The sequence below is a fragment of the Coffea arabica genome, chromosome 3e (genome assembly GCF_036785885.1).
Source record: "Coffea arabica cultivar ET-39 chromosome 3e, Coffea Arabica ET-39 HiFi, whole genome shotgun sequence".
Classification (NCBI taxonomy): domain Eukaryota; kingdom Viridiplantae; phylum Streptophyta; class Magnoliopsida; order Gentianales; family Rubiaceae; genus Coffea; species Coffea arabica.
In genome coordinates this window covers 48411551-48431236 of record NC_092315.1, presented here as the reverse complement: position 1 = coordinate 48431236, position 19686 = coordinate 48411551, and the positions used below count along the sequence as shown (strand labels likewise).

The 19686-nt window shown below is 33.9% G+C and overlaps 2 protein-coding genes and 1 non-coding gene across 3 annotated transcripts; 2 read left to right on the top strand and 1 right to left on the bottom strand.

The window, feature by feature from the left end:
• Positions 1-56: 56 nt before the first annotated feature.
• LOC113736361 (polygalacturonase-like) lies at positions 57-2186 on the top strand. The gene is made up of 4 exons (XM_027263297.2): positions 57-573; positions 1019-1308; positions 1409-1637; positions 1747-2186. The coding sequence occupies exons 1-4, from the start codon at positions 133-135 to the stop codon at positions 1963-1965; spliced, it is 1179 nt and encodes a 392-aa protein (XP_027119098.2). The 5' UTR covers positions 57-132; the 3' UTR covers positions 1966-2186.
• Positions 2187-12673: 10487 nt separating this feature from the next.
• On the top strand, positions 12674-14745 carry LOC113736469 (polygalacturonase-like). The gene is made up of 4 exons (XM_027263474.2): positions 12674-13180; positions 13550-13839; positions 13944-14172; positions 14290-14745. The coding sequence occupies exons 1-4, from the start codon at positions 12752-12754 to the stop codon at positions 14506-14508; spliced, it is 1167 nt and encodes a 388-aa protein (XP_027119275.1). The 5' UTR covers positions 12674-12751; the 3' UTR covers positions 14509-14745.
• A 4361-nt stretch (positions 14746-19106) lies between these two features.
• On the bottom strand, positions 19107-19213 carry LOC113738308 (small nucleolar RNA R71). The gene has a single exon (XR_003460094.2). It is a non-coding gene; the product is annotated as a small nucleolar RNA R71 (small nucleolar RNA).
• Positions 19214-19686: the final 473 nt, after the last annotated feature.

Sequence of the window (19686 nt, the reverse complement as noted above, 5' to 3'; positions counted from 1 at the left end):
TGATTTGCTCGATCCCTAAATGCACGCCAAGCCTATAAATACCACCCATTGCTTTCCAAGATTCTCATCCCTCGGATTATTACAGCAAAATCTTAGCCTTTACAGATTCTAGTAGCCACCTCTGATAAGAAAATGAACAGCAAAATGAGATTTCTTGCTGTCCCATTTCTCTTCATTTTCTTCCTCTTGCCATCAGCTGAGAGTGTAACGTACAACGTGCAGAGTTACGGGGCGAAATCTGACGGAAGAAGTGATTCCACGAAATCTTTTCTGAGTGCATGGGCTGCAGCTTGTGCCTCAGTTGAGCCTGCAACAATTTATGTTCCAGGAGGAAGATATTTGGTTGGTGGAGCATCATTTTCGGGCCAAAATTGCAAGAATAATGCTATAACCATTCGCATTGATGGAACCCTTGTTGCTCCATCTGATTACAATGTCCTTGGACATACTGGTAACTGGCTCACGTTTGAAAGAACTAATGGACTTTCGATTTACGGTGGAACTCTTGATGGCCAAGGGACTGGTCTATGGGCTTGCAAAAACTCCGGCAAGAATTGCCCTACAGGAGCAACGGTATGTTGTACAGCCTCCACTGCTTTGTGTTTTTTTTTCTTCTTACAAGAATCGACAACTTTCAAAATACTTTAAAGGGTACAATACTAAAAGCAGCCTCAAGATTCAACTACAGGTGCAAGAGTTTGAGCGCCTGACCTACAACCAAGACTGAGCAAGTGAGCATATTACTTTAATTCTGTTGTAGTATTTGTCAAGCAAAATAATCCCACAGAAAACTAGTTTAGTATTGTTTTTTATATTAGATCCACGAAAGAGAAAAGTGGCATTTGGAGTTTTACATGATTCCTTAATCAAATGTGTCTTCATTTTCATCCCTTTTTACCAAATACCAAATAGAAAAACCACAATGCGCTATGAGCATGTATAACGTGCGTTCTGTTGAATTAGAACGTATGACTAATCATTTCCCTTAATTTGTTTCTTGCTTTTTATGCTGCCACAGTCACTGGGATTCTACAATTCAAACAAAGTCTTGGTCAGTGGATTAAGTTCGTTAAACAGTCAAAATTTCCATATCATCCTCGACGGCTGCCAAAACACTAGGCTAGAAGGAGTAAAGATTTCAGCTCCAGAAAACAGCCCAAACACTGATGGAATTCATGTCCAATCATCTTCTGGTGTTGCAATTACTAACTCTCACATTGGCACTGGTGATGATTGCATCTCATTAGGCCCTGGAAGTTCCAACATATGGATTGAGAATATCAACTGTGGTCCTGGCCACGGAATAAGGTATCAAAATCGGAAACTTATTAAGAGTCCATTAAAGTTCTTTGCAGTTGCTGTAATTTTGATTTATTCACTCAATACATCGATTTTGTGCTTGTTTCAGTATTGGCAGTTTGGGAAGTAATTTGCAAGAACCAGGAGTTAAAAATGTGACAGTTAAAACTGTTACACTTTCGGGCACACAAAATGGTCTGAGGATAAAAACATGGGCAATGCCTAGCAATGGATTTGTTACTGGAGTTCTGTTTCAGCATGCAGTAATGGTTAATGTCCAAAACCCCATCATTATCGACCAAAATTACTGCCCAAATAGGGCCAAATGTCCTGGTCAGGTATGATCAAAAGGGTTATTATTATTATTTATGTTTTGCAAAAACATTTATCTATAAAAAAAGATCAGAAAATGGGAGCTGATAAATATGTACATTAATTTTTTGGCAGGCCTCAGGTGTGAGGATTAGTGATGTGACATACCAAGATGTACATGGAACATCAGCAACTGAAGTTGCTGTAAATTTTGACTGCAGTAAAAAGTATCCATGCAGCCGTATAATTCTGGAGGATGTCAATCTTTCCTACAAAGATCGACCAGCTACGGCTTCATGTGTCAATGCGGGCGGATCTTCATCCGGTCTAGCTGTGCCCAAAGCCTGTTTGTAGGAGAAAATGCATGAAGTTCCATACAGTATTTAAAATACGTGCAAAATAGTTGCACAAATCTTGTAGAAAATAAGGGCTCACTTAAGAAAGTGAAGCAGTCTAGCTTTTTATAATGGTACTGTCAAAGTGTAAATCTTGCTTGTGCCTGTGGCTGGATTGGCCTTGCGATCAACACATTATTTGATATTAATACAACAAAATATGTTCTTTTATGGTTTTAACATCTTCTCTCCTTCATTTATTTGATTTGGTTTATGGAACTTTAAAATCTATTTGCAAGTAAAATGGCTTTAACATCTTCTAATTAAATGTTTATGGAACTTTATCCTTGATATCCTAAACTTTTTTGTTGTGTCAAAGTAATAATGGTCTTCTGGCTTGTCGATCTGTGAAACGCAATCTATTTATCCTTGCATATGCACATAATTGGTCGTGATACCTCCACAAATGTTATGTATCTTTGCATAAAAACTTTGTCCTTACTTTAGAAGATCTATAGCTATTTATTCAGGTATAAGAGTAATTGAAAAAAATAGAGTATTATTATTGGAAGTAGAGGGGCAAAAAAAAAAAAGAAGAAAAGGTTGAAAAGACTTATGTGAACTAAATAGGTTTTAAAGGGAATATATGATATAAAAGTGTGTTACTATGGAAATATTAAAGTTATCCCTATGTTTTTAAAGATTTTTTTTAAAAAAATGGTTCAAAAGTTTATTAGATTCATTTTCACCTTCTCTTTGTTTATTTTTGGCTCATGAAGGTCACTCTTTCCAATCCAACATCTTTAATTACGGGTAAATCAAAGCTATTAATTGCTTGAACCCTGCATCAAAGGCTGATTTTTTTTTGGTTAAGTTAAAATTTATTCCCGAGCAACAAAATGTAAGTTATCAGAAAATATGGATAGAGCACATCGTGATGAGCAGCTAAGGCAGAAATATAATAGATTGAGAGACAAGGAACACAATGCTGAACAACAAAATGTACCTTTTTCCTAGAAGAATGAACAGCGAACTCTTTCCGAGTAGTGGTAGGTAACCAAAAAAAGAGGACGTCTATCTCTCTACGAACAAATGAACAGCGAACTCTTTTCTTTTCCTCGATTATTGAAGAACGACTTTGTGTAATTTTCATCAGTGGGTTTGCGTGAATTGTTCTCAATGAGGAGCAACTAATTTACTTCTTCTTCTACTCAGGGGATAACTGATGAATTGGTTCAATTACAACTGTGAAATCGAATTGATTTTAATATTCGTATATTTTCTAATTTAATTTCTTATATTTGTTTTGCTGTTTGAATATCAAGGGTTTGATATCTAGTTCAACCTAGCTAAGAACATTTTCTACCAGTTAAGATAGTTAAATCCGTAATTGCTTAATTGTCTTAAATTAGTGGTAACTAGTATGATTGGGTTTGTGTGAGGAAGGCATAAGATCTAATCTATATAAACCCTAGTAACATGTTTATTGATTAGAATAGGGCATTTCTAGTTTTTAAGGGAATTGAAAAATTAAATCTTACGGTCGTACCTATGGTTATTTCTTGATTAGAGAAATAATTAATGATCGTATCTTAACTATCGACATAGTAAGAAAACGTTGATTGTCATCATTTGTTTGAGAATTATAACTTATTTATTAATGAATAAATAAAATAATTATTGCATCAATAAGCAGTTGTGTGAACCACTTCTGAAGTTTTCTCCTTGGCTAGAGCTTGCTTATTATTGATTTAATTCTAATTTTCTTTAGTTTGATTTCTTTCACTTAAGTTGATAATTTATTTTAAGAGCAAATTTTATATACACTGACAGTGCATATACTATTATGGTTGGATGCACGATACATATGTAAAATTTGGGTTTCAAATTCAAATTCGAATTATGTATCATGCATCCAATGGTGAAAGTATATACACTGTCAGTGTATAAAAGATTGATCCTTATTTTAAGTTTCCAAACCCCCCGTTTAATTCTTGCTTGGAAGGAACAGATTCCCTAATCCCTGTGGAGACAACCCTACTCACCACTGTACTCAATTATACATTTTCTTGAGTAGGATTTTATTATTGCACAAACCCAACACCTGTCATGCTTGAACCCCATATCAAAAGCCTTTTTTTTTGTTAGCATAAAATCTATTCCCAAGAAGCAAAATATACACTATAATTACTATAATAAGTTGATATATAAGGCAATATCAGTCAAATAAACAAAGAGACAATATTGACAAACAAAATCTAGCCAACAATGTTATGACCAAATGATAACAAGAGCAATATTGAAAAGACTAAACAAATTCCAACCCATAAGTGTTAAGTTTATGAGTAAAAGATTATGTCCCACATTAGTTCGAGAGATGGAAAAAGAGCGGTTAATATGTAAGTAAGGGTTCATGATCTAATAGTTTAAACTTTTAGATCAGAATTTGGTTCCTAACTTACATTTTGGACTCTTTGATAGGCTCTTTCGAGATTTTTCTACCTAACAAGTGGTATCAGAGGTTCAGGTTGTGAGTTTGGGTTACTCATGGGCAAGTGGATTCTTCTCGAAGTTGGACCAGTAAAATTTTTCTCCTTGATGGTAGACCAAAGTATCAAGAAGTTTGACTAGTGTTGGATCGGGTGCGCTATGGGTTGGGCAAAGGGGTCCGGTTGACGTTCGACCAAGAAGCCAAGAGTTAGCAAAGGATCCGAATTCCAGTTTGGATATTGAAAAAGAGTGGGTCCATGATTCTAAGAAAAGGTGATCTTAGGTAATAAGATAGGCTTGCATTGAATATTAAAGTGGGTTAGGAGAAGATATTGTAAACTTAGATTTAATGTGAGGGGTTACTCATGAAATGGGAGATTTGTTAGATTTATGAGTAAATAATTATATCCCACATTAGTTCGAGAGATAAAGAAAGAGCAGTTAATATGTAAGTGATGATTCGAGACCTAATAGTTTAAGATTTTGGATCAGAATTGGGTTCCTAACTTATATATTCAGATTTTTGATAATTCTCTCGAGATTTTTCTCCCTAACAATAAGAATTCATCAAAACGAGAGTATTCTCATATATTGATAAAAACAAAAATGTGGACGGAGTACGCATGGATGAACGGCTAAGGCAGAGATACAGATTGAGACAAGGAGAATTGACTTTTTGGCTGATTTGGATAATGTTTCAAAGGCTGATTTTAACCCCGCATCAAAGGCTGATTTGGACAATGTTTGAAGGAGAATTGACTTTTTGGCATCGATCATGTGTAAAGAGATCAACTTACGTAGGTTGCCAAAGTAATGCTTCACATGTTCATATCTATTAGAGTACTAATTTTTGGCTTGCAAGAAACTAACTGCATTCAGATTCAATCATCTCACGTGCAATTTTGCCGCCCCGATTTACATTTTAATTCTCGTAATTGGTGGAGCAATACTTTAGCTAACGGCGGTTGAGAGGCTGTATTTGCTACATAGAACTCCTGACTTTGGTTGAAAGGCCAATTTTTCACAAACCTTTTTCATCATATGCACGTCAATAAGTTCATGAACCTGCCTGGTAAAGCTGTCAGATTGACCAAATAAGGTCACAGTCGAATGTATTTTAAGAATCCATTTACAGGGCGATCTAATACACTATTTTTGAGGTAAGAATAGTACTGACTAAGGAAAGCTAAGACAAAAAAAAAATTCTATAGATTGAATCAAGGTAAACTTGAGTACAAGCCCTTGCAGCATAATCCTTAGACACATTTTTATTACATTTTCTATTTATGAGCTGAAGCTTAAGTTGGATAGCAAAGTAACACATGCTATCCAATACGGATATTCTTTAGCAAACAAGAGTATTAGAAATTAAGAATGAGTTCACATGGCTTCCCCTGGCTGGTAAACATTTCACCCAAATTAGCGAACCAATTTCCGCCATTTGGATGCATCAGAACCCTCAAATGATTTGCCAAACAATAAGGAAGCTTCACATACACTGTATGATGGTTTCATATTGAGAAAGCTTTCATATTCTTAGTCAACTTCTTTACTTTTTGGGGTACAAACTTTGTCAAACTCCTAAAGAACCATCTTGGGGGGCAATTTCTGTAAGTAGAAAGCTTTATGTAAAAGCTACCAATTAAGGGGAAAATTCAGCAAATGAAAAACAATTTCTAAGAAATTCAGCATCTGACTACTTAATTTCCTTCTGTAATTAGTAGTGTCAATTTTGAGTAACCAAATGAACTATTACATATTCACCACGTTATAGATGCATCTACACGTATCATTCTTCAAACTCCAAATTTATGTTTGGTTAGGGAACGGAACATTACCTTCTAAGTACCTAATGTTTGGCTAATAAATCACTTTAGTCCCTTAAGTTTTGCAAAAAAACACGTTGATTCCACTCAATTCTGAAGTTGATTGAATTGAGGACACTTGATGGGGTTCCTCACTAATTGAGAACTTTGCTTAGTTGTTTGGAGCTAGAACCCATAACCAATGCGTGCATTTTTTTTTTTTCACAAAGAAATGATGCAAATTGGACTTGCATAATGGAGGTGATGGCAGCCAGAAAAGGGACATGAGGATGTTACAGTTAGACTTATCAACCTTAAGCAACTAATGGACGTAAATGCGGCTTCCCCGATTTCGTCTCTTGTTTTCTCACCCCAGGATGCAATGCACCTGCTATTGTTTTCTTACTACAGACTGTAGAATACCTATTTTCATTTATTTAATTTAGGCACTTTGTGGTCAAAATCAATGTACCAGAACTTTATCCCAATTGAATAATAAAATAGACCAAATCAACATGTCCAGGCCTATCAACCAACAACTATTTGGGCAGTTAGCCACCACCAAAATCTTTAAGACTTGGTGGGATGAGAGGTCAATGGTTCAAATCTTACTTCCCGTCACTTGTCACTTTAAGTAGCTTCTTATAAATCCATACGTATGCGTAGTGCACTTATTTGATCCGATGGTGGTTCAATCCCCGTTCATTCCCCTCTAGGTCCAGTTGGACCCTTCATCTAGAATATATTAGAGTATGAGTAGGAGTAAATTTAGAATAGATGAGTAACAATTGACAAAAGGAAAAAAAAAAAAAAAAAAAGGTCCAAGGCTAACAAGATCCTATAATTCATTTCCCTATCCCACCAAAAGTGAAAACCACTTGTGCAGAATCTAGTCTTCCATTCTCTCCCTTCTCTCTAGAACTCTACGAGTCAAGATCTTCTTCATCTCTTCCAGAGGAGAGAAATCAAATCTGGTATTTCCCCATAGGAAAAAGTATTCTTTATAGTTTTTAGTTTCTCTTATTTGAATAAATTTTCTCCAAAGATTTCCTAATGAGAGATTCTTCCCTCTTAGGATCTCCTAGTGAGAGTTTTTTCTCTTCTAAATTGTTTTAGTGAGAGTTTTATTTTTTTCTGAATTTTTTCTTGTGAGAGTTTTTTAGCTTTTTATCTTTGTAAAATTTTAAATTTTGTGGATCTAAAATCTAGTTTCTCACATCTATAATTTCTCCACTATTATTATATCTAAATTTCGCTTTGGACTTGAACTAGTTTTAATCAGATCTGATTGTTAGCAGACATACACTGATTTATTGGATTATAGTGATTCATCCAGATGAAAGATATATAAGATCATCAATGTTATCTTTAATTGTATTATTTTCTTAGATCTGTTATATCTATTGATTTCAAATCTATATCTGTCTATGTCATGTTTGTTTGTTGTATTTTCTGTCATTGTTTAAATGAAATGATCTTTTCTATATAAAAAAAATTTGACTGTCCCACCTAATCCTTCAGTACCAAGATTCCAAATTGAAACAAAATTCTGATTGTGCACGAAGTAATTTTTAAACGAAATTGCACATGTCCAGCATCTAGCCACAAGCACTCATATTTTTCCAAAACTATTGTACAGTTTTTTTTCCCTCTTCCCGAATCTTTTTTTTCTTAACAAAGAAATTATACAAATTGGTTTTGCAGAATGGAGGTGATGGCAGCCAGAAGAGGTATATGGTTTCCTTTTGTGTTGGAGCCTTGTATGGATTCAAGAAAATGGTTTTCCTCTAAGCAATCATATAAAACTTCTAATATTTTGTAAAACAATTATTTTCATCACATTTGTACTTGATATACGCCTGTGCAACACATGCTTATAGGGCAAAGGTGGAAATGGATTATTTCATCACAATTATACATTACATTCACTTTGGCCTTTACCCCATTATCAATTTTGCCAATAACTTTGGATTTTACCTCATTATCAAGTTTCCCATCACTTTAGACTTAATACTTGGCTTAATCTGGCTTCTTACGCATAAGTGCCTGAACAATTTAATTATTTACTGCAGTTAAACGTAGGGCTATCAGTGGCGGGCTAGTCTGAGCCCGGCCCATTCTACAAGAGAAAAAGCATGCTGAGTCTAAACTTTAATTAGATTGGGCAAAATTTGAATCTAAATATTAGGGTCGAATTAAATGTGAACCGAATTTAAATCATGCTAGACTCGTGCTTGATTAAGGTCCAACTCATAAGTGAATATAACTATACACATAAAGTATAGGGTTAAAAGTAGAAAACCCCTACAAACTATCACACTAGTTATACTTTACACCCTAAAGTATTTTAATAGGCATTTTACACCCTTAGTCACCTAAAAAAAGCACAAAAATTAAGACTATTAGGGTCAAAATGGTGGAAAAATATGAAAATATTGAGCAACTATTGTTGCAATTTTTAAAATCTCATAATTTTCTTCAGTGCATCATAACGCCATAACTTTATATAATCAACAAAATTTCACTTGAAATCTTGACAGAATTAAAATTGGGGTGGAACCCAAAATTTTTCATATGAATTAAACACAATAATTGCAACAAAAATTCAGCATTGAGCCAAAATTAAAACCCACATATTAGTAAACAAAATATTAGACTCAGAAATTTCAATAAAACACTTAAATTATTTGCTCTTCCTTGATAACAATTTTTTCGTATGTAGGCTAACTTGATATATGTAGTAAAAAAGGGTTGGAGGAAGTATAATGGGGTATATTTGAATAGAAATTTTGGTACTTAGGTTATAGCACGGCAAGAGACTCAATCAAATTAATTTGCGTGCGCCTCAGGTGTTCGCACAAATATTGTTCGCCTGGCCACGCAACAGTCATTGGACAGCAAGTAATTACGTTGGTCAATGTTCCAATGGGTCTACTTAATAAACAATTGAAAAGCAAACATAATAATAAGCATGAAAGATAAAATAGCATAGAAATTATATGGTATTTGAACTGCATTAATAATTCATGGGAGGGGCTAAATCCACATCTATCCACACTAAATCTACACCCTCTTTTTAAATTTTGCTACTTTAAATTAAAAATTAATATTTTAAAGTGCTTGTGAAATGTTTGAAAATATTCTCTTCTAAATGGAAACATTTTTCCGTTCTCTTTTACTTTGTCAATATATGTTAATTGGAACTATATAGATGAAGGCATTGTTATCTAAGGAGTACATGAAGTGGGGATTTAATATGAAAGGGTGTGGATTTAGCCCCTCCCATAATTCATCTATGCAAATTGAGAAGTCAATGTTATTATCGATATCTTAATTTTGAACAACTTAGATTAAATGACAAACGCCCTCCCCCCAAGATTCTTCAACAATCATAGCATATTTCAACATTTCAATCTGCCAATTGTGCAAGGAGCAAGTGAAATCAGAACCCAATTTTTTTTAAAGAATATACCACTGCACCAAAACAAATTTAATTGCCTATTTAGCCTCCTGAGTTAGAAATTTTTGCCATCCAAAGTTCCAAACCCCCAAGATTCTTCAACAATCATAGCATATTTCAACATTTCAATCTGCCAATTGTGCAAAGAGCAAGTGAAATCAGAAGCCAATTTTTTTAAAGAATATACCACTGCACCAAAACAAATTTAATTGCCTATTTAGCCTCCTGAGTTAGAAATTTTTGCCATCCAAACCCGCTGTACTAGTCCACCAGTACAATAGCGCATTCTTTTGTAGGGACATGAATAATTTTTGAATGGAAAATCATTCAAAATGTCACTCACATTTTGTAAAATAATTTTTTTTTGCTTTTTACTTTTAAAAGTGTAATTTTACGTCCCTTAGAAATTTGCATTAGTCAAATTTGGTCCTTGACTAGTTTTTGTCGGAATCTACCACGTACCTTGCACCTAATCATTTTTTAGGGCCAAAATTGTCAAATCACATTTCACATAAATCGATTTATAGTCCCTCACATTTCACAAAATAAATTTTTACATCCCTCACATTTTACGAAATAAATTTTTTTGTCACTCAAATTTCATAAAATGAATTTTTCATCCTTTATTGATCATATGTACGAATAGTTTTTTCTTATATTTGAAAATCAATATGCATGTCTATTTGATTGTTACAAAATGAATTTTTTCATCCCTTATTGATCATATGTATGAATAGTTTTTTCTTGTTTTTGAAAATCAATATGTTTATTTTTATTTGATTTCGTCTGAATAGTACGAATAGTGTGTAATATATTTTTATCTGGTTTCACCTAAACAAACTAATTGTAGTTGTAAATGAAATCAAATAGAGATATATTACATGCTACTCATATTATTCATGTGAAATCAAATAGACATATACTTGGGTTCTAAAAAAAAATCTATTTGCACACATGATCAGTAGAAGATGAAAAAAATTCATTTTGTAAAATGTTGGAACGAAAATATTCATTCTATGAAATATAAGGGACCATAAATCAGATTCTGTGAAATATGATTTGATAATTTTGCCCCTAAAAAATGATCACGTGTAATGCACGTAGTGGATTCCGTCCAAAAAACTAGTAGAAAACCAAGATAGGGACCAAATTTAACCAATGTGAATTTGTAAGGACGTAAAATTATATTTTAAAAGTGAGAGACAAAAAAAGTCATTTTGTAAAATGTGAAGGATGTTTTAAACGATTATTCCTATTGCAATCACAATGAAAATACAAATAATAATATAGTATTGGGAAAATCATTAATATTTGAAATTACAATGAAAATGTCAATATTTAAAGAATAAACAGCACCGAAATTTCTAATTTGATGCATGAGACATTTGAATTGGTGTAGTTGGAATTTTATCCATCGTATTTGATGTGAGATTTCTCTTTCATCAAGGCAAAGTTGCTGAAACTTTTCGAATTGTTATGTAGGATCGTTGTGGTGTACTTTTTTTTTTTTTAAGCAAATGTTTCTTCCTTTGCAATCTTGTGAGTTTAAAATTTAGGCGTTGTAGAAATGCTTGTAGACAGGCTTGTTCTATGGTGAAATTAAATTGAGGGCTAAGATTGATACGACAAGGAAGTTGGAAATAAATTCCTATTTTTGTTAACGAAAATAATGAATGAACATATGGGGTAATTTGGTTGAAAGAATGAACAGTAGGATGCTATGTTGTTATCTCTTATTATGGTTTTGTAGGAGTTTTAATTCGAGTGAAATTCTTAATTGGAGGAGTCTTAATTGGAGTAGGAAGGTGTGTAGAGGGAGGAGTCTTAATTGGAATGAAATTTCTTATTTGACTGTAATGCTAGAAAAACTGGAATAAATTAAATGGAATTCTTATATGACAGAAACCTAGTGGTGTCTTTCAAACTTGCACATGCTGAATTTTATGGAATAAATTAAATATGAAATGCTAGAAAAATGGAATTGGGAATCAGAAGATGTATGAAGATTTGTCATTGAAAACCCCTACTCAAATTTATATAGATATAGATATAGATATATGTATATCTCAAGACAAAAGAATTAATTAAAGTTACATACCAATTCCAATTAAGCAGGGCAATACAATGTAAAGATGATCAATTAAAAGAGAACATATGTAACACCAATTCCAATTAACTTCACATTATTTATTACTTCCAACAAGGGTATGATCGACAGTACGTAATCCAAATAATTATTAGTGAGTAAATAGCGTATATAAATGAAAATATTCGAACTAATTACTAGTAAGTTCAAGTTATAATAAAAATATTTTTGCGTTTGGATTCAATTGATAAACATTACAGTCAAGATGAGCTCAAGTTTAACAAAACATTGCTCATAAAAGAAAAAGAAAACTATTAAGCAATTCATAAAAAACCTTTTGATGAGCAAGTAGTTTAGTTTTTCACTGATTAGCTCAATTCATTACGTTTATTTCTAAACTACTCAAAAACAATGTTTTAAAAGGAAGAGAGACAAATAAAGCCTTCTTCCTCAGGAGGATATAGCCTACATTGATCTATGCTACTCTATCCTCAAGAAATTACGAGTTGGAATGCTAGAGAAGAGCAATTAATGGAAATTTACAGGAATGTTTGCTTCCAAATTACGAAATTTTAGCTACCCAATTAATGGAAAGCGAACAGTGTGATCACAGAATATTTCTTCCATTTTTGTAATCAGAACGAGTCTTCCATCTTTCCATGTATGTATAACTGCTTCTCATGTCATAAGAACTTTAGCCGATAATTCTCTTCCGTCTTCTTCTTCTTGTCCTTCACGTTTGTTCATACAGTTTTTGTTAGTTAAAGTTGAACTGCCATTTCTGACATTGACTAACACAAGAAATTGAAGTTGAAAAAAGTGACTTGCTCGATCCCTAAATTCACGCCAAGCCTATAAATATCACCCATTGCTTTTCAAGTTCCTCATCCCTCAGATTATTACAGCAAAATCTTAGCCTTTACAGATTCTAGTAGCCACCCCTGATAAGAAAATAAACAGCAAAATGAGATTTCTTGCTGTCCCATTTCTCTTCTTTTTCTTCCTCTTGCCATCAGCTGAGAGTGTAACGTACAATGTGCAGAGTTACGGGGCGAAATCTGACGGAAGAAGTGATTCCACGAAATCTTTTCTGAGTGCATGGGCTGCAGCTTGTGCCTCAGTTGAGCCTGCAACAATTTATGTTCCACGAGGAAGATTTTTGGTTGGAGGAGCATCATTTTCGGGCCAAAATTGCAAGAATAATGCTATAACCATTCGCATTGATGGAACCATTGTTGCTCCATCTGATTATAATGTCCTTGGACATACTGGTAAGTGGCTCGCGTTTGAAAGAGCTAATGGACTTTCAATATACGGTGGAACCCTTGATGGCCAAGGGACTGGTCTCTGGGCATGCAAAAACTCCGGCAAGAATTGCCCTAAAGGAGCAAGGGTAGGTTGTATAGTCTCCACTGCTTTTTTTTTTTTTTTTTTTTTTTTCCCTTACAAGAATCGGCAACATTTAAACTACTTTAAAGGGGTACAATACTAAAATCACCTTCAAAATTTGATTGCAGGTGTAAGAGCTTGAACGCTTGACCTATAACCAAGACTAAACACATTTCTTTAATTCTGCTGTAGTATTTGTCAAGCAAAATAATCCCGCACAAAACTAGTTTCGTATTGTTTTTATATTGGAACCACGAAAGACCACAATGCGCTATGAGCATGTACCTTGAAATTTTATTCCCCGTTCAGTTGAATTAGAATGTATGACTAATCATTTCCCTTAATTTGTTTCTTCTTTTTTATGCTGCTATAGTCACTGGGATTCTACAATTCAAACAAAGTCTTGGTCAGTGGATTAAGTTCGTTAAACAGTCAATTTTTCCATATCAACCTTGACGGCTGCCAAAACACTAGGCTAGAGGGAGTAAAGATTTCAGCTCCAGAAAACAGCCCAAACACTGATGGAATTCATGTGCAATCATCTTCAGGTGTTACAATTACTAACTCTCACATTGGCACTGGTGATGATTGCATCTCATTAGGCCCTGGAAGTTCCAACATGTGGATTGAGAATATCAACTGTGGTCCTGGCCATGGAATAAGGTATCAAAATCGGAAACTTATTAAGAGTCCATTAAATTAAAGTTCTTTGCAGTTGCTGTAATTTTGTTTATTTAGTCAATACATTGATTTTGTGCTTGTTTCAGTATTGGCAGTTTGGGAAGTAATTTGCAAGAACCAGGAGTTAAAAATGTGACAGTTAAATCAGTTACACTTTCGGGCACACAAAATGGTCTGAGGATAAAAACATGGGCAATGCCTAGCAATGGATTTGTTACTGGAGTTCTGTTTCAGCATGCAGTAATGGTTAATGTCAAAAACCCCATCATTATCGACCAAAATTACTGCCCAAATAGGGCCAAATGTCCTGGTCAGGTATGATCAAAAGGGTTATTATTATTATTATTATTATTTATGTTTTGCAAAAACATTTATTTATAAAAAAGATCAGAAAATGGGAGCTGATAAATGTGTACATTAATTTTTTGGCAGGCCTCAGGTGTGAGGATTAGTGATGTGACATACCAAGATGTACATGGAACATCAGCAACTGAAGTTGCTGTAAATTTTGGCTGCAGTAAAAAGTATCCATGCAGCCGTATAATTCTAGAAGATGTCAATCTTTCCTACAAAGATCGACCAGCTACGGCTTCATGTGTCAATGCGGGCGGATCTTCATCCGGTCTAGTTGAGCCGAAAGCCTGTTTGTAGGAGAAAATGCATGAAGTTCCATACAGTATTTAAAATATGTGCAAAATAGTTGCACAATTCTTACAGAAAATAAGAGCTCACTTGAGAAAGTGAAGCAGTCTAGCTTTTTATAATGTACTGTAAAAGTGTAAGTTTTGCTTGTGCCTGTGGCTGGATTGGCCTTCTTGACCAGAGCCTGGCCTTGCGATCAACACATTTGATATTAATACAACAAAATATGTTCTTTTATGGTTTTAACATCTTCTCTCCTTCATTTAAAATCTATTTGCAAGTAAAATGGCTTTAACATCTTCTAATTAAATGTTTATGGAACTTTATCCTTGATATCGTCTAGAAATTGAAATCATATTCATATTTGAGAAATTTGCATCTTTTAAAATCTCACGGAGGTCCTTGATTTTTTTTTATTTAGTCCCTGAACTATTTATGAAGTCTAATCAGTGGCAAAGCCAGAAAAAATTCTTAGTGGGGGCAAAAGCAACACTAAAATTTTTTACCTACTCTTTTTCAAGTTTTTTTAAAAAAAAATATTCACCAAGAAGTACAAAAGATGCATGTATTCCATGAAAAACATAAAAAGACAAACTCAAAATTATTAATGTAATAATTATTTTATTTCAAAAAGCAAACTAAACCATTTACAATTACTCATAACGAGTTTTCATATTTCGATAACAGTTTACAACCTTTTCATTTTGTACTTTACAAAATATATAATTTTTAATGTAAGCAACTAAATAATCGTTCATTCAAATGTCTCCCATTCTATTTCGTAACCCATTCTTACTATATTCATAACTGAAAAATCCCTTTATATGATAGCTGTAACAACAAGCAAATATATGTCGAATGGCCCTCTATTCATCATTACATTAACTCCAATATAAGAAACTAATCAAGGCAAATAAAAAATAAATTATAAATCGATAAAAGCACCATTTCACAAGTTAAAATATTTATCAAATAATCCATTTATTAGTTATTACATTAACTAATCAGTTTCAAATTTTTTAAAATAGTAGTAGCCTCATGCTCTAGAAATATATTTGCAAACAAATTCAAAATAATAATAATAAGTAATTGTTTAGAACCTGATTTTGATGATCACCAAAAGTTGGTGAAAAGTTTAGAAAAGAGTTGCAATGATCAGTGGCGGACCCAAAAGATCAACTGATTCTAGTGCGATCTCTGAATCGGATGAAGTGATCAAGTGGAAGAGTAGCTAGCTTGGTTGTAGAAGGAAGAGTACCTCTCGGTTGTGGGGGGAAAATGGGGGACCAGAGGAGGGAAGGGAAATTAGGGACTGGGGACCAGAGGAGGGAAGGGAAATTAGGGACTGGGGACCAAAGGAAGTGAATGATATGATTGGTACTTGGTAATTGAAATAAAAAGATTTTTTTTAGTTTACTTCAAATAGAACTTTGTGGCCAACATATCCTTTTAGAATTTTACTTCATGAACTAACTTAGAGGACCACGCAATTCTTTTACATCTTTCATAAGAAAACTGCAAGGTACACATTTGAAGTTATATCAAAATTTTATGGGTACTACAAGAATTTAAGGGAGGGCAAAAAATCACTAACTTATCAAACTATCTATTGAGCTGTGAAAAAGATTCAACTTCTTATTTGGGGCTCATTTGGCAGCATTGTGGGCATTTTGGATTCCGGAATTGCAATCTATATATATATATATATATATATAAATCTAGTATCCAATCTTGAGTGCAAACTTCGCTAAGTCCGTTCATCATACAGTGGTGGCTAGACATGCATGTCAATGGGTAGGGTTTGGGTTGGATCTCTTTGATCCAAATCCACATTCCTTAAATTTAATTAGACCCAGACCCTTATGGGTCTGACAAAATAAATCCAAATCCAGACTCTCTTGGATTTGGGTACCCAATGGATACGCTTGTATTTTCTAAATACAATAAAGTAAAAATATATTAAAAATATACATATTTCAAAATATATTGATAAGAGTTTATTTTACGTATTTTTAAGTGCATTTTATTAGTTAATTTTGAGTTGATTATTTAGTTTTATAATTAAAATAAAGAGGTTTTTGGTAAAATTATATATTTTTGGTAAAAGTGGATAATATTGCATTTCTAGTGATTTTAATGGTAAAAACTTCATTTTTATGCAGGAATGATGATTCAATCACCAAAGGATGTCAAATGAGGTAAAAAAATAGAGATTTGGTGATAAATTCAAGTGGCAACAAGAAGAATGAAGTGAAAAACGTTCAAGTGAGGAAATGCAATACAAGTCAGTTTTGACACTCTTCAGTATTTTGACCATATCTGGAGTTACACTTATCGGATTGAGGTGATCTTTATACCATTTTAAAGCTAAGAAAGAGACCTACAATTCGTATGAAGACATCGAAATCCATTTCTGCCATCTTCATGGGCAAAACGTTGGAATACAGAAGCTGCATTCTGTGGTCGGAAGTTAAAACAGAGGTTTGAACAGGTGATAGTCTTTCGATCATATCTCAGGCTACAAAGCTCCGATTTGGATGATTCTTGAAGAATTGGAAAGCTAACTCAAAGGGCTACAACTTTTGTGTTTTGCACAAAAGCTAGTTCGGCCTTTATGATGGATAAAATCACAGATAAAGTAAAGCCAAAGTGAATACGCGAGTACACAAAACGTGACTTGTAACCGCGTTTTGTGTAGGCGCATTTTATAGCCGAAATTCTGCAATTTGACTCAGCCAATTCTCTTGTGTTCATACCACTTTCCAGCTATAAGATGCAAGGGAATTCGGTGCACATGCTTCAGAAGACAAAAGGGCAAGAAAAGTGGCTTATTTTCAAGTCAAAAATATTGGTTTTTGACTATGCTAACAAAGTGGAGATTTGGGAATCAAAGGATAGAATTTGACTTGAAAAAATAAGCCTTTGAGTGTTTTTTATGCAGAGATATGGGTAGAGGTCTGACATCCATTCGTAGCTTAGCTTCTTACAGAAAAACATAGTCTCTCTAGCTAGGTACTTGCAAGGGGCAATTGAGGTTTCATCTTGTAATCATCTTAGCTCAAGACAAAGGAGATTTTTGGAAGGCTTTACCATATCTTGGCTAAGACTTTCTTTACTCTGTTTGTATTTGTAATTCCTGATGATTTACATTAATGAAGTTATGAGTGTTTCATCATTCATGAGTAGCTAATTTCCTTTATCTAGGGAGTAGATGAAGCTTATGGCCAAATGATATGAAGTGATTGTGATTTATGCTTGTTATGTCTTGTATTAACTTATCTACTTGTGTATGTTGGATTACTTGTTGTTGCTTGATCACCAATGGCAGGTTTATAGTTATTTTTACTCATTGAGAAATGGTAAAAATAATGGAATAACACAAGTAGAACTTGAGTTGTATATTCATGAGAATAGAAATACATTCAAGTGGATGAAATCTGCATTTCATGTGTAAATAAGAACAGATTTAGTATTTACCAAGAGATTAGGAAAAACTAATCTGTTTTAACCCATTATCATCATGAGAATGTGATTTTGGTATTTCTGGAAATGAATCCTTGGTTAAACAAGAGCAGTAACAAGTGTTGAATTAATTCATTTTAGATCTTTTGAATCATAAGTGGAATCTACATCCCTAGATCTTAATATTTAGTGAATTCTATTCCCCCTGAGAAATTGCATTTATCTAGTTAAGAATTTTTGTAGTTGAATTAAAATCTGAAGTTTCTGCTCAAATTAATTGTAAGTCTAAATAATAGAGTAAATTAGTATCTAATAATTGTTTTAATTGCTCCTCGTGGGATCGATCCGATACACATCTTGTACTACAATTGCGACCTGTATACTTGCAGTCCAACGGGTGTAAATTCGGAATTAAACTTGCATTGATACAAAAATTCAGTCAAGTTTTTGGCGCCGTTGCCGGGGAGCAGCAATATTAGAGCCTAATCAACTTTATTAATTTAGACAGATTTATTTTTATTAGTTGAGCTGATTACATTTAATCTAATATTGTAATCAGTTTTTGACAATTGAAGTTGCATAATATCTCTTATTTCTGTTTGTAGTGTATGCACCGGGCGTCACGGGAAGTTACACCATTCGATCCAGAAATTGAGAGGACACTACGTAGACAAAGGAGGCATCCACTACAGCAAGAAGAACAAGAGATTTGGCAACCGATAGAGGACATTTTGATAGAACTACCATTTGAAGAAGAAATGGCGGAAAATGACCCAAATAGGCGAGTTCTACGAGATTATACTCTACCGGGAACACAAGGATCTCAAACAAGCATAGTAAGGCCTACGGTAAATGCTAACAATTTTGAGATTAAACCATCACTTATCCAAATGGTTCAACAATCTCAATTTGGAGGTAATGCAGTAGAAGATCCTAATACACACTTAGCTACATTCTTGGAAATTTGTGATACAATTAAAATGAATGGAGTTAGTGATGATGCTATAAGACTAAGGTTGTTCCCATTTTCATTGAGAGATAAGGCCAAACTTTGGCTACACTCTCATGCTCCTAATACTTTCACTGGATGGGATGAACTATCAAGAGCATTTTTGAATAAGTATTTTTCACCCGGTAAGACTGCTAAGCTAAGAATGGATATCACTGGTTTTAGTCAAATGGAAGGAGAATCATTATATGAAGCATGGGAAAGGTTTAGAGATTTGTTACGGAAATGTCCACACCATGGACTACCCGAATGGCTGATTATACAAACCTTTTATAATGGTTTATCTTTCTCTACTAAAACTATGATTGATGCAGCCGCAGGTGGAGCTTTAATGGGTAAATCACCCCAAGAGGCTCATAATTTGATAGAAGAAATGGCAGCAAATAACTACCAATGGGCCAATGAGAGAGGTAATACAAAACGTCATGCAGGTATGATAGAAATGGACACTCTCAATATGCTGAGTGCTCAAATGAATAATGTGATGAAGTTGCTAAGTAGACAAAGTGGAGTTGGTCCAAGTTCATCTAATGCACTTGTAGCGTGTTGTTCTATATGTGGAGGTGAACATGATACTAATGAGTGTGTTGATTCTGAGCAGGTACAATTTGTTAATAATTACGACCGAAATGCTCCAAATAATCCCTACTCGAATACTTACAATTCGGGGTGGAGAAATCATCCAAACTTTGGATGGAAAGATCAAGGCAATCAAC